Source organism: Carassius gibelio, chromosome B5 (assembly GCF_023724105.1).
Source record: "Carassius gibelio isolate Cgi1373 ecotype wild population from Czech Republic chromosome B5, carGib1.2-hapl.c, whole genome shotgun sequence".
NCBI lineage: Eukaryota > Metazoa > Chordata > Actinopteri > Cypriniformes > Cyprinidae > Carassius > Carassius gibelio.
The window spans coordinates 23,773,446-23,787,525 of record NC_068400.1 but is presented as its reverse complement, the minus strand read 5'-3'; the positions used below and the strand labels follow the sequence as shown (position 1 = coordinate 23,787,525).

General features: G+C 37.9%; 1 protein-coding gene across 2 annotated transcripts in view; it reads left to right on the top strand.

Annotated features, from left to right (window-relative positions):
• pappab (pregnancy-associated plasma protein A, pappalysin 1b) overlaps window positions 1-13,313 on the top strand; it is a 67,180-nt gene extending 53,867 nt beyond the window's left edge. For both annotated transcript variants that reach the window (XM_052555597.1, XM_052555598.1), the window contains exons 20-22: window positions 3,269-3,340; window positions 4,720-4,818; window positions 12,135-13,313. In XM_052555597.1, the coding sequence (XP_052411557.1) occupies window positions 3,269-3,340; window positions 4,720-4,818; window positions 12,135-12,239 (276 nt within the window). In that variant the 3' untranslated portion in view covers window positions 12,240-13,313. The remainder of the gene's footprint in view (window positions 1-3,268; window positions 3,341-4,719; window positions 4,819-12,134) is intronic.
• Window positions 13,314-14,080: the final 767 nt, after the last annotated feature.

Here is a 14,080-nt window from a genome sequence, read left to right as displayed (position 1 = left end):
TGGATTTGTTTGGTAAATGTTTGAGACCTGGTCATAGTACAAGCTGAACCTTCAAACATTGAGTAGCTATATTTAACACCATGTGGTGCTTTTTAACACATGATTATGACATAACTTCTCAGAAATAAACTTCTGTGTAATAGTTCAGCAAAGGGTTATAACCTAAGCACTAAAAGTAGTAAAAAATAAACACCTTAAGACATAAACACACCAGAGAAGTCGGCAGTTGTTACTTAACGATTAATGATCAGATTGATCGTTAACAACAAAAATGGGAATGATACATTTTTGCTCTAGGCTGTTAAGTCCAATGTATCTTTATGTTTACGTGACTGAAATACACTGGACCACACACTCACACTCATTCGTATTGGTGACATTTGCCCTTTCCCCTGTGCCTTAGAAAGCAGGGTTAACTTACCGTCACATAAACCCCAAACTCTCCATTTGTTTTTTGTTTGTTTGTTTTTTACTTACCTTTTACCAGATATGCAGGTTGAGGTTCTCCTTTTCCTCATCCCTAAACTTATCTGGGTATGTCTGGAATACCCCAGAGGAGCATGACTAGAGGAAGGTGAAAGAAACACAAGATGCAGGTTCTGCTCCAAAGCAAATAATTGTCAGACCCACAAACAAACATTTCGTCTGTACAATAACAGCATGACGATGTGGTTGCATTGATGTTTGGACATCGCCAATACTCAAGCACTTCCTCTCAGGAAGCTTTTGTCACAAAATACGTAGCAGACACAAACAAAAGCTTGAGACAGTAATAACGCATATTTCCTTTTCATATTTCCTGAGAGAGTCACAGACTAGAATGGCAAACCGAATGATATTCTCCTCCCCTCAAACTGTGGTCAGTGATGACCAAAGAATGCAAAACCTTTGCCATGACAACATGGTGACTGTTTAAACCATTGTTTTATTGGGTTGGGTTGTAACATTTGAATGTCTTTTCTTTCACCAGCACTTCCTTTCACAGTCCTTTAAGTCTGCAAGATGAGAAACAAGTGATTTTATCTCAAAAGTAAGGTCTTTGCTTTGTGTCCTACTGACAGATGCCAACCACAAAACAGCCTGTGACTCTTTAAAACTCATGGAAAGAGTCAAAAGTGTGGCTTATTCTTCTGTATCTTTGTGGAAACTAGTGATTTCATATGACAGTATATCAATAGCTGCGGCTAGGGTCACAGAGGCCAGACAGGTCTCAAGGAATATCCATTTCCGCCTTTACTATGTCATTCATTTATATATGGACTACTGAATGGCATTTTTGGGTGACGTCATGCCCGCCAGTGGTTATGAGGTTGTCTGGATTATTCATTCCATATTTGCATTTCCTCCTCTGTACTATTGTGGACGTCCTTTGGTGTGGTGGTGCCTTTCATGCTTTTTCATTATGGTCTGTGCCATGTGGTTCTTAACTTGATTGTTTAAGCTGCAGTTAGGAAGCACAAACAAATCCACCGCCTGCATCCGAGAGCGCTGCTTAAAGTTTTCTTCAGGCCTAATTCTCCATATCATAGGATTTTTCTAGGATAACTCAGCCTCGCAAGGGGATTGACCCAATAAGGTCCTTGGAGTTTCTTCATGGAATTTGTTGGAGTGCCATTTATTCCTGTCAATTTTATTGATAGCGTTCAAATGCCGAGACTTGGAAGAAAACATCCTGCTGTCTGTATGCATCTGGTTTTCCATAAATCAGCCGATGTGTGGTGCGTACAAGGTTGGAAGCCAACAGGAAATGTCGTGTCTTGACCGTATAGGACGGAAAATACGAAAGGCCTTAAAACAGTCTCTGATACAGATAGTATAAAAGTCTATTTAATAGAAGGCAGGTTGCACTCGTGCAGCTCAGGCCTGCGGAGAAACTATAAAAACAAGCACAAGTTCAGGAGCAGACGGTTTAAATTAGGCCTTGAGTAAACAAGCCGCTTGGGTCCTTGGTGTGACACTGAATACTAAGCGTGTGTGTATGTGTGTGGATGGTCACAGTTGGCCAGCAAGGCCAAGGCCTGCTTTCTTGGAAATGTTCTGTTTATGCTCAGCCTTTCCATTCCTCATCGCATCTGGAGTTCCCCCAGACCGCGTCATTTCACCTCTCCAAACATCCTCTCTACCTGTGCTAACCCAGGAGGCCGAGCCGCCGAGGTCTGCCACCCCCCTTTTGCTCTCCTCGGCAGGGGTGGGAGCTGGGTAGCACTCCTGGAGTTTAATGAGTCTCTTACTTAGCCAAGCTCTTAAGACTGTAATCCTTCGAGCCGAGCTCGTTCACTGATTCCTAGCTGATTTAAGCATCACCACCGGAACACTGGGCTCATAGAGGGTTTTATTTGTTTGTGTTCTGTGTGTTAGGCAAATAAATCTGTCAACAAACAGAGCAAAGGTTCTCCACGTTCAAAATGAAATCGTTGCCAGCCTGAAGGCTTATAAGCGATTCTTGCTAAGGGTTTAAACAAACCCTTGACCCTGTGTGCTGAACCTTAGCGTGTAACTCGTCCTGCGCAGTGATACCTCAAATCATGAGTATTTTTGCGGGAGGCTAGGCTTAGTGTTGTTTTCTCTCAGGATTTTGGTTTGCTGGATAATAAAAGGGTTCAAATAAATCCCTTAAACTTACTTGTAGAAATCAGAATATTACAGAATATTAGAGAGACTTTGTGGTCTAACATGTAAGCAGACACAAAGAACACCATAGAAACACACTAAAAATGCTCAGAACACCTCTACAGCTGTATAGGAGCTAACCATTTATTGAGTTTTGTTTAGGCAAGCTTCACATACATTTTCTTGTCAATTTAACTGAATGAAAATGGTGTAGAAACAATATCCCTCTGAAATAAATACTTTTCACAATTAATTACACATAAATGGCAAGGACCACATAGAATTAAAAATGACATTTTGAAGTGGAAAGACTGAAGTAGTATTTTCTTGTAAGACATATTCAGATGATTGTAGTTTTATTTTAACTTTGAAAAATCTTTTTACATTTTGGGCCTAAGATGTAAAAAGCAGATAGGCAAAGACTTATCCCGTGTCTGTCCTTGCAGTTAAGATGGATAGTTGGGCTGAGATTTTGCAGAAGGGAACACTGGCCTGTCAGGTTGGGGCAAAGACGGAAAGAACCGGTCCATTTTTTACAATGTTGCTGAAAAACCCTTACAGTGACTGCATGCTATTTGTTTTGTTAAGTCACTCTAATGGAACTGTATTGTTAACACTGAATTTAAATGTTGTTATTCTGATATTTTCTCTCACACAGAATATTGTGTGCACCATGGGACTAAAGTGGTATCCTAACCCAGAGGCCCTCCACTGTATTAAGGGATGCGAGGTGAGCCCTACCTCACATATTTTTACATTTATATGTGTGCGCGCGTGTGTGTGTGTGTATTTTTAATTATATTATTATATTCATTTTATTTAATTTCTGTTTATCTATTATTTAACTTCATTTGGTGTTTTTTTTTTTAAATCATTTTGAATGATTCAGTTAATTTTCTGTTCACCATATCTGAGCTCCCACTGTAAGTTTGCATGATAACAACATTATTCCGCTGCTAGTTATAGTTTCAGGAGTGTAATCTCCTAGCCATAGCTTTAAGCTCTATGCAGTCATGGAGGTCTGTTCTCTGTAGCCTGACCTTGAACAGTTGTTTCTGCCATCTTCTCACGCTCTTTGAAGTCTAATACATAAATAAACATGCTGTGCTTAGTGTCTTCCTCTCCTTTGCTCTTCGGGCCAGTCTAGCCTAATCTGAGTCAGGTTTAACAGGGCCAACAAAAGCAGACAAGTGGGATTTGTTACCACCTTTGTTATTAAGGGCAGTTTGTTTTCTTTCTGCGTTATAGACGAACCTGGAAACCTCATTTAGAGGGTATCATGTTCCCAACTTCCTCAAATCATAGTGAGTGAGCATAAAACAATAATAAAAAAAAACAGCTACTGTGTCTTCTTGAAGAAAGAGCTGTTGAAAAATAATTTGCCACCGCAAAGACTGAACTGACATTTTGACATGTACTCTATATTGCTCTTTGAAGAAACATCATTTCTTCAAAGCACACGTGACTCTGTTCTGAAAGTGCGATTCATCTGCACCTCTCTCTCATTTATAACAAGTCTTGCTGTGGCAGTAAGATGACCGGTCCATTTTTTATTTGGGCCAGAGCTGCAGACTCTTGAACCCAGCTCATCCTGACCCAGTTTCAATGGGTGGTAATTAGCAGCCCTCTGAAAGCTTTCGGGTCGGGCCAGAGAGATGATTTCAAACTGGAAAAGGTCACAGGTGTGTTGGGCAACCTTTTGTGGCTGTCAAGATGGAAATGTGTAGTAACTCCCAAGGGAGACACATATAAGTTTAATAGGGCTTCGGTTTCCCCATTAAAAGCGGCCTCCACCATCCACAAGCTCGGGAATACTAACTCAATTTTTCCAGGGCAAAATAATTGCAACAGACTCAAGTCTGTGTGTCTATTTTTGCACAGTTGCGGATGTATGCAAGTGTGAATGGCTGTCTCTTTATTTCTTGCTTTCTGGTTTTACATGTATTTATTGTTGGGGTTTATGGGGGAACTCATTATCGTTTGACAATGAACCGCAAGAAGAACCACAAGAACAGTTCATTTCTATAGCATTATATTACTGATGTATTCTGTGTGTTTATAAATTCAGTTATTTCATATGACAGAACCGGTTTATCTGTTTTTCATTAGCCGTTCATGGGTGATAATTACTGCGACGCCATCAACAACCGAGCGTTCTGCAACTACGATGGTGGAGACTGCTGCCATTCTACTGTTAAAACCAAAAAGGTATGTTTTTTATTCTTTAGACGTTTAATTAGTCAAATTCCTTGTTTACGCTTCAATTACTCATAAAGAAGCAGAGTAAAAAGCTGTATAATCTGCATTGTTACTACAGATTCAGACAGAGTAATACGTCTTGCGTTGTAATAATTATCTCCTTGGAGAGGAAACTTTTAAGGACACCCACAGAAGCGGGGGAAACTCTCTGAACCCTACCCACAATGCATTGTAGACATTGTAGATGTAGCACGCACATATATGTTTGGGTGTTTTTCCAAAGCCATGGCAACAAACGGTTGCATATAGCATTTCCATATGGACGTTCACCTCACTTTCCAACAAAGAGAAAGATCCGTGAGGATGGTAAATAGCCCTAGAAAGGCTTTTTCTGCACGCTTGTGTACTGCTCTTTTTCCAGTGGACTTGTCATCCTCTTTCACTTGATCCTCCCTTGCTTTTTCCTTGAGCAAGTTTTCCTGGCTACCAGAGAAAGTGAACTTCTCTTTTGACAGACAAAGAATGAAGTAACTTCTACAAAGTTACAACAGGGAACTCTGGAAGCACACTGGATCGCTCTACCCACGGCATGGTGCCAAAACAAAAAAAGTTGGCATGTGTGATGACGCATTTCCCGGCAGAGTACACAACTTGTTGTGAAAGGTCTAGAAACGGTAGTTGGAGCTGGACTCTTGACATTTAAATACGGCTGTAAATCATATAGAAACCTATAAACTCAGGGGACGTTTGCTTTGTCACGGCAGAGGATTACCCAAGCAAATAATAAAACTAACTGCACATCCTCCTCCCCTCAGAAGCTGAGCTGCTGACCGATTCATTGTCAGGCCTGAATTGTGCTAATAAGTGGCTGTAAACAAGGAGTTTGGCTTTGTAAGTTTAGAACCAAAGAAATTTTACAGCATTCTTGTATGAATTCTGAAAGGTTGCTGCCAAAAGCAAATAATGGTGTAAATTGCTTCGCCACAGGGTAAGTGTGTCTGCCCAGTGTAATTTTTGTATTTAGAGAAGCCAATAAATGCTTAATTTTCATCTTTGTCGTGTCATTTTAAGGAGTTTTAGGGAGTAATAATGTAAACGCTTTCATTATGTAATGGCTATTGCGTCCACAGTTGAGCTCCACCTCTCTTGGCTGCATTCTCGACCTCAGACAAGCTTTTTAGAGATTTCTGTGAAGAGCATCATTTTCAGTAAAATGTACTAATGAAAGGGTCAAATGATTATTTTGTATGTGTACAGGAACGATTTGTGACATTGCAAGCCTTTTTTATCTGGCTTTTTAAAAGAAACTGTTAGACTATGCAATAAAGTTTCAACTGTAGCGGTTACAAATCAGAATTGGGGCAAACACTTCTCACAGTGAACTGAAAAGAGAAAGGACTCATTTGAAAGTGTTTACTCTAAGTAAACACAACTGTTCCTAGCATTTCTACAATACATTCAATATGGCACTGTGAACTAATTACTATCCACACTACAATGATCTTGAGCATTACATAAACGAAAACATGTTGACATTTCCCTCGAAAAATAATACGTTCGCACTGATATTCTTAATTTGGCAATGAGGGTGAAAGTTAATTAGCATCAACTTAAGATCAAGATTTAAAAATCCAAACAATAATGGTTTCATCCTCATTTAGTGAGCTGGGTACTGTATTTTTCTATAGTTTCTGTAAAATTGTGCTAAATGATGCTTTTACTTCAAATGAACCAGAAAATGAAGCATTTGCAAATGACCCAAATTCATAATGTACAGTAGCGGATTAAAAAGGGACATCATAAAAATGAACTAAACCACTAACAGACTTTACTCAGTAGGTGTTTTTTTTTTCATTAATTCAGTTTTATAAAACTTTATTTGTTTCTTTTTTTGGAGTGCTCAAATGAATTTGATTGATTTAGCGGGTAAAACTACGACCATAAACGACCATAAACTTACACAACTGTTCAAAAGTTTAGGGTCAGTAAGATTTTAATGCAGATTTGATTCAGCAACGATGCATTAAAGCTGCAGTAGGTAACTTTTGTAAAAATATATTTTTTACATATTTGTTAAACCTGTCATTATGTCCTGACAGTAGAATATGAGACAGATAATCTGTGAAAAAATCAAGCTCCTCTGGCTCCTCACAGTGGTCCTATTGCCATTTGCAGTTACGGACCGCTCCCGGTAAGAAATCAACCAATCAGAGCTGCGGTCCGTAACTTTGTTTGTGTTCAAAATTGAGAAAAATGTATAGACCCCTTTTGCGCGGACGTCACAGGTACGTCACAGCGCTAGCTGGAGGCAAAACAAACGGAAAAGTGGAGGCGGCTAATACAAACCAACACAGGGTCGGCTACTCAAGGAGCTTATAATGTCGTCTTGTTGTGTTGTTGGTTGCCAGAATCGACGGAGAACGTGTTATATACATTGTTGTGATTAATTGTGACCGGAATTTAAGAACATAGTTAGGAAAGAATAAATACAGAAAGTTTCCCATTAATTTGCAGTCTTCAGAATTTTTATTTCTAGAAAATATTTACATCTTAATAATAATTTTACTGTAATGTCATTCTTTATTTAATCTAAGGATTTATACGCCCTTGTAGGTAGTCTTGTCAGATCATCCATCCAATGAGTGATTGTGTACGGGTCGACCAATCTGGTTCCGTCCGTTAAAGTTAACATTTTCAAATAATCATCGCAGTCCCGGACAGTGAGTGACCTTAAATATTCAGATAAAACAGATATATTCAGATTTTCTCCAGCCATTGTTAAAAAAACAAGCTAAGATAACTCGCTAGCTACCGTTTGTTCAAGTGTTGAGGGGAATCTTTCTGCCTCCAGCTAAGCCCCGCCCACACAAATACGTCACCTTGTTTACCAACTGTAAAAGGGTCTATATAATAAGCGAGTACACCATGAATCCATTTTCCAAACCGTGTTTTTAGCTTGTTCTGAATCACTAGGGTGCACCTATAATAAGTGTTTACATTCGGACTATTTTAGATTTCTTCGGGGGCACCGCGGCGGAGTAACCCAATACCTTTGTGATTCTTCATTGACATAAACAGAGAGAAGTAGTTCCGGCTACGATGTTCTTCCGCAAGACGCAAGCAGTTCTGTTTGTTAACTGCTAGAGCGTCAAAAGATACCGACTGCAGCTTTAAGAAAGACTTTTAAAAAGACTTTTATGTTATTACAAAGGATTTCTATATCAAATAAATGTTGTTGTTGTTGTTTTTTGGCTGTTTGTTTGATTTTTTTTTTGGTATATGGCTGTTGGAAAATCAGCATTTCTATCAAAGGAATGAATGATGTTTTAAAATATGTTAAAACGTATTTAAATTTCACAGTAGTAAAATTTTTACAGTATTATTGATCAAATAAATGCAGCCTCGCTGAACATGAGATTTCTATCAAAAAACCTTTTTATTATTATTATTATTGTTGTGTACATTAGGAAAGAGTCAAGTTAGGCTTGTCTGAGAAAATGACAGACAGTTATAGCTGCCAAAGTAAGACTTGGCAGTGACATTTTTAGGGATAATATTTGAGCCTCCCAATAAACATATGCTTGTTTATGGCATGTTTATTGTGTGCTGATGTTGTTGTATTCTTATGACTTGTTCCTTCTTCGGCAGATACCTGTATTTTGGTTTTATTTTGTTTAGGAGCCGCAAAGATGTCATCTTCCATAATGACCTTAAAAGAGGACGCTTACTGTAGGTCAGGGTCATATCGGGTCATAACAGACAGCACAGAGACAATGTTTTCATTCCTCCCCTATTTGATGTGGTTGGTTTATTGAATTTAGTAAACACAGAATTAGGTGGCTTCCAGTGGGTCTTTATCGGTGGTCTTTGGTGGGCTGTTTTCATTGTTTCTTTGGAAGGACTGTATGTTCTTCAATCCAGTGTTGCAGTAACTCACAGTATACATTGCTTGTATTTGTCAGAGCTCTTGACAGCCAAGGTCTTTTCCTCCCAAATGCACCATCAATAGCGGATAACTGCCCTCACAAGCCCCACAGAGCAATTAGGAAAAACTAACTAACCGGGGCCTCTGACGTGCTACGAGCAGACAGAAAAGCAACATTGACACAAAGCATCCTATTAGTTTGTTAGACTTGAGGATGACCAGGATTTGAATCCATGCCTTGTAATGATGAGGTCTTCCATTTTAGAGGTGAGGTCATGACGGGAGAACTAAATTTGCTTCCAGTTGATGTTTAGTGGTGCCGCTAAACAATTTTCTACCAAAGGCCTCCAGATTTCTGTTGAACGCAGATGCAAAATGTGCCCCAATATAAATCCTTAGCTTATTTAACGTAGAATTGCACCCTATATATGAAACGACATTGCTTTTGTTCTCTATGTTGTGTAGAGAACACAGAGGAGTCGTATGGAAATGGGATTTTGGGAAAGTTGTTGTAGGTCAGTTTTAGGATCTCAACTGGTGCATCCAACCCAAATGTAGAGTACATTAACTCACTAAAATGGTTTGTTTGTGCATCGAATTATAGGCTTTAGTCAAATTTCAAGAGACCTTTACAAACCAAACAGTCAAACTATAAAGACAATGTGCAGCTGTATATGAGTATATTTTAGAGGACATTTCCTATTTATATTTGTGTCTCAAACTGTGACGGGCTGGCACTTGATGTTTGAGTTTTGAAGCAAAACCAGTTGAAAACTACTAAACTTCATTTTTACGTGACAAAAACAAACAATATCAAGTTATTTTTGAATGAGCTTCGTTACATTGTTGTAGGCAATTGTTCAAATCTTCTTTTAGTACTACTGAGGCTACTGGAGGAATCTCAGTTCCTCTACCGCTGTCCCAATGACATCAAGACAGAAATGTTGTGAGAACATTCAGCGGTTTCAAGGTTTGGTGAAGGAAAAGAGCACTGACAGCTCAGCTTACTGTCAAAAGCTTCCTGCAGACTTCTCAACTTCACTTCTTTCAAGCTTATGTCAGAGTTTGTCTGACTCTCGTGAAATGCTGATATTTATACTATCCAGATGTCATGGTCTCAGGGGCATGAACTGAACATTAAAAGTAAGTTTGCCTGCATTGGCGTCACCTAATGTCAGTTAAGAAGTCCTTTATTTGGAAGCAAACAGCATATTAGTGGTAGCTCGACAAATTCATACTCCAATATCTTGAGTATAAACTTAATATTTTTCTTGCTTAATATTTCCATTCTAGAAGTAAAAAATAATGTAAATGTAATGTAAAATTGTTTATATTTCATAAAATAATATTGCATATTTTTAAAGATATTAATTACTCATTTTGGCTTTGGTACAATAACAATAGGTACTTGATGTACTATATTGATGTACTATAATAGTTTTTATTAGTTTAAATTTGGATGTATTATTTTCATATTTTCATTTTAGTTAAAATGTTAATAATTTTGTTGCCATTTTTATTACTATTAATATGTCTCTACAGTTTTTATTAATTTTATTTTCGTTTTATTTTAGTTAAACATTATGAAAATGTGAATTGTTGCTTTAAAAAATAAATGTTTTTAATTTTATTTATTATTATTATTATTATTATTATGAATTATTATTTTACATTTAAATTCAGTTTATTTATTATTATTCTTTCTTTCTTTTCATTTAAAATGATTTAAAACGCCTAATTTCTGGTAAAACTCAGTTTTGATGAAATGTTCACTTCTGTCTTCGAACTGTACTGTTGTTGTTGAAACTTAAAGAAAAAATGAACAGTATTTTTTCACGAAAAAGATTTTTGTTTTGCAGTGTTTTGTTTGTTTTCCCTGGAAACAATTCAGGGATGGCTGAGGGCAACGAAAACATTCTGAAGACACAGATACACACGCACACTTAACAACTGGAGAAGTGTTGGTGGGTTGTAATGAGGAGTGTGGCAATGGAGGGAATGTTGTCAGCCAGAGTTTGTGGGCACTATGAATGGACTAGATTTACAGTTGGGAAAATCCCCTACAGTGGATGGGGACACCAAAAGGAAAGGCCTGTGTATTTCACAGGGCAAGGAGAGGGCATTCCTTCCCTCAACGCTTCGAACACAAGAGATCCCTTGTTCCTCTGTACACATATACGCTCTTGCGTTCCCTCTTTTTTCACTCTGCACTCACAGAGATCCAAGCGTGCTTGCACTGATCTGACAGCGCACACATACATAGCTCACACGGACTGAAAAGATGCCACTTTCTGTTTGACATCAAAAGTAAAAAACAAGCTGAGATGAGCATGTTGTGTTGTTAGTGTCAAATAGAAGTGCAGGAGTAGATCAAATTCTCAAAAATGTATTCCATTCTGTGGGTACTTATGGAGTTGTTTTCAATGACAAATGTATTTGTTTGTGTTCCAGCTCCAGTGTTCCGCATTCTCTTTTCCGCAAATGGTAGAACAGTTAGAACTAAATAAAAGGATAATAATGTTATTTATAAAATGAGAGCACGCTGTGCTTTGTTCAGCGCCATCATTAAACCCATTCAACCCAAATTCGTCAAACATGTAAGAATAGTTTTGACTGATGTTTGATAGATTGCATCTCACCACAGTATCAACCAAGGTCAAGTGTAAGGACTTTTTTTACCGTTTTCAGTGATGTTCGTGAAAAAACTTGGTTTGTTTCCCTTTGTCATTCTTTGAACTGCTGACATTTACATTTATTCATTTGCACTATTAAAAAAATTGAGCTTGTAAATTTTCATTCTTTTAATGCTGACATTTACATTTATTAATTTGCACCGTTAAAAAAAAAAATTAGCTTGTAAATGTTGATTCTTTTAACTGCTGACATTTACATTTATTAATTTGCACTATTAAAAAAAATTAGCCTGTAAATAAAAAAAGAAAAGAAAAAAAAGAATGAAAGAAAAGATTTTTGTAACATGTTCTTTTAGTTTCATTACCATGGACTTCTAGTTTGCTTCTCAACTCTTTCCTGTGTCCTTTATTCTAGTTTTTTCACTTTTCATTGGTCTGGTATAATTGTTTGTGCATCGTGCTCTCTCTCTCTCTCTCTCTCTCTCTCTCTCTCTCTCATGCCTTTTACTTATATCATAACTTTTTGTCATCTTTTATGTTCCACAGAAGAAATAAAGTCACACAAGCATGAGGTTGAGTAAATTGTGGAAAAACTGGTCATTTTTTGGTGAACTATCCCTAATCCCTTGGATCACTATCTTTGAAATGTAATTAATAAAATGTGTTGAAACCTTTTCTGCCGTTGTAGCACTGCTGTATTATGGTGAATATGATCATCACTTCAGGTTCTTGGACTCAACCTCTTTCTGATATTTTGTCTGTGCCAGGTGATTCCATTCCCTATGTCATGTGACATTCGAGAAGACTGTGCGTGTCGGGACCCCGACGCCCAGGAGAACAACAAAGGAGTCCGTCACCGGTCCATTGGCTGAGCTTGGTACCCCCTGTGGCACCCAGGGGGCCTGCTGGGAAACCATTCTTCTCTACATGCTGCTTATAAGAGGGCCTTTCCACTCACACCGCACTCCAACATGCTCTTGTTTCCTCATCAAACAGCAACAACTAAAGAGGGTATGACACTCAAAAACAAGCAACCAATCAAACACATCAACAACAGGTTTTCGCAAAAGGACAAGAAGTGGAAGTTTTATGAATGACTTCTGGCAATAGCAACCATAGATGTCATCAAACTAAAGCCCAAACAAGCCTGGGCTGACAGTTTTGTTGTTTTATGTTTGCTTTCATTGATCATTATTTGTAAAACGCAACCATGGCAATGTTGTTCTTATGTAAAGCCAGAGGAGGAAGGGGGAAAGGGAAAAATGCAGCCGTTAATATTTGCCTGTAGTCAGAAAATGGGATGATTCCAATCCAGTCAAATCAAGAGCTCCAAACTAAAACCAATCAATGAATGAGAGAACCTCTGATGTTTTCGTGATGCCCCTTAACGCCTGACCTCCGAGACCGTCTCGATGACAGCTTAGCCGTTCACCGTGTCCTCGCATATCAAGTGTTCTCCGCGTTCTTATATTTATCAATTCACATTGACCTAGAAATAGACCTTAAAATCAAATCCAAATTTGTGTCACACGAATGGCTTGCTCTCCTCTGAATGTTTGAGCTGCTCTTACTCACTACGAAAAAAAGAAAAAAGAAAATCTGGCTGCCGACCTCAGAGCCTGTATGAAACATAGCGGGATGATGGGAACGTTTCACAGTGCATAGGAAGATGTACGAGTGCAGCTGCTTTGGCCCTAAATCACCAAATCCTGTATATCAGCAAGAAATGCACAAATCTGATGCCGAAAAATCATCAGAGGAGGTGTTGATCCAGTGAGCTAGAGAGATCCAGAGAGAGAGGGAGCTCGTGAAAGAAGTTGTGTTAGCACAGCTGTTGCTGCTAGTTTTGCTGCTGTGGCCATGCAGCCAATTCTGTCTATGGACAGTTTGTAGTTTAATGCAAGTGCAGTCTGCCATAGATTTTACCTCTGGTCAAAATGCAGTTCTATCAGCTTTACATGAAATAAATAAATAAATAAATAAATAAATATATATATATATATATATATATATATATATATATATATATATATATATATATATATATATATATATATATATATATATATATACACACACACACATACATGCAAATAGCTTTATACATGTAAAACTACTAACAGGTTCCCCTTCCGCCTTCCCTAGGGCTGTCAAAGTTCACACACTAATCGACATAATGGTTTCATTCCGTTCTGTGTCATTTTCTAACAACTGGTCTGAGCTGAACATTAGCAGCTAATTGAAATGGATCACGCACCCGTGTTTCTATCAGTAAATGAAGAAAGATGTTGAATGGATAATTTATTTATAATCGATCCCTGATGGGATGTTTAACACAAAGTCATTTGCATGCTTGGTGAAATTTACTTCATCAAACCCAAATGTATCTTTTACTTAAGAAAGATCAAATCCATTAAGTGCTATTCCATTCGTATTTCCTGTCCTGTTTAGTGCGGATTGATAATTAATATTGACTAGAATTTCTTTTTGAAACGAATTAAGAGTTGCATAAATTTAGCTCTGTCTGGTGTTATTATATAGACATATCATTCCTATAAATTGCCAAACTCAAGTATACATATTCTTTGGAAGTGAATGCATTAATGCTATGCATTATAACTATGAAACATATTAGACTGATCATTTTAATAGATTGACAGTGACACTGAGATGATTGGCTAAAAGAGAAACACAATTATATACGCACTGACAC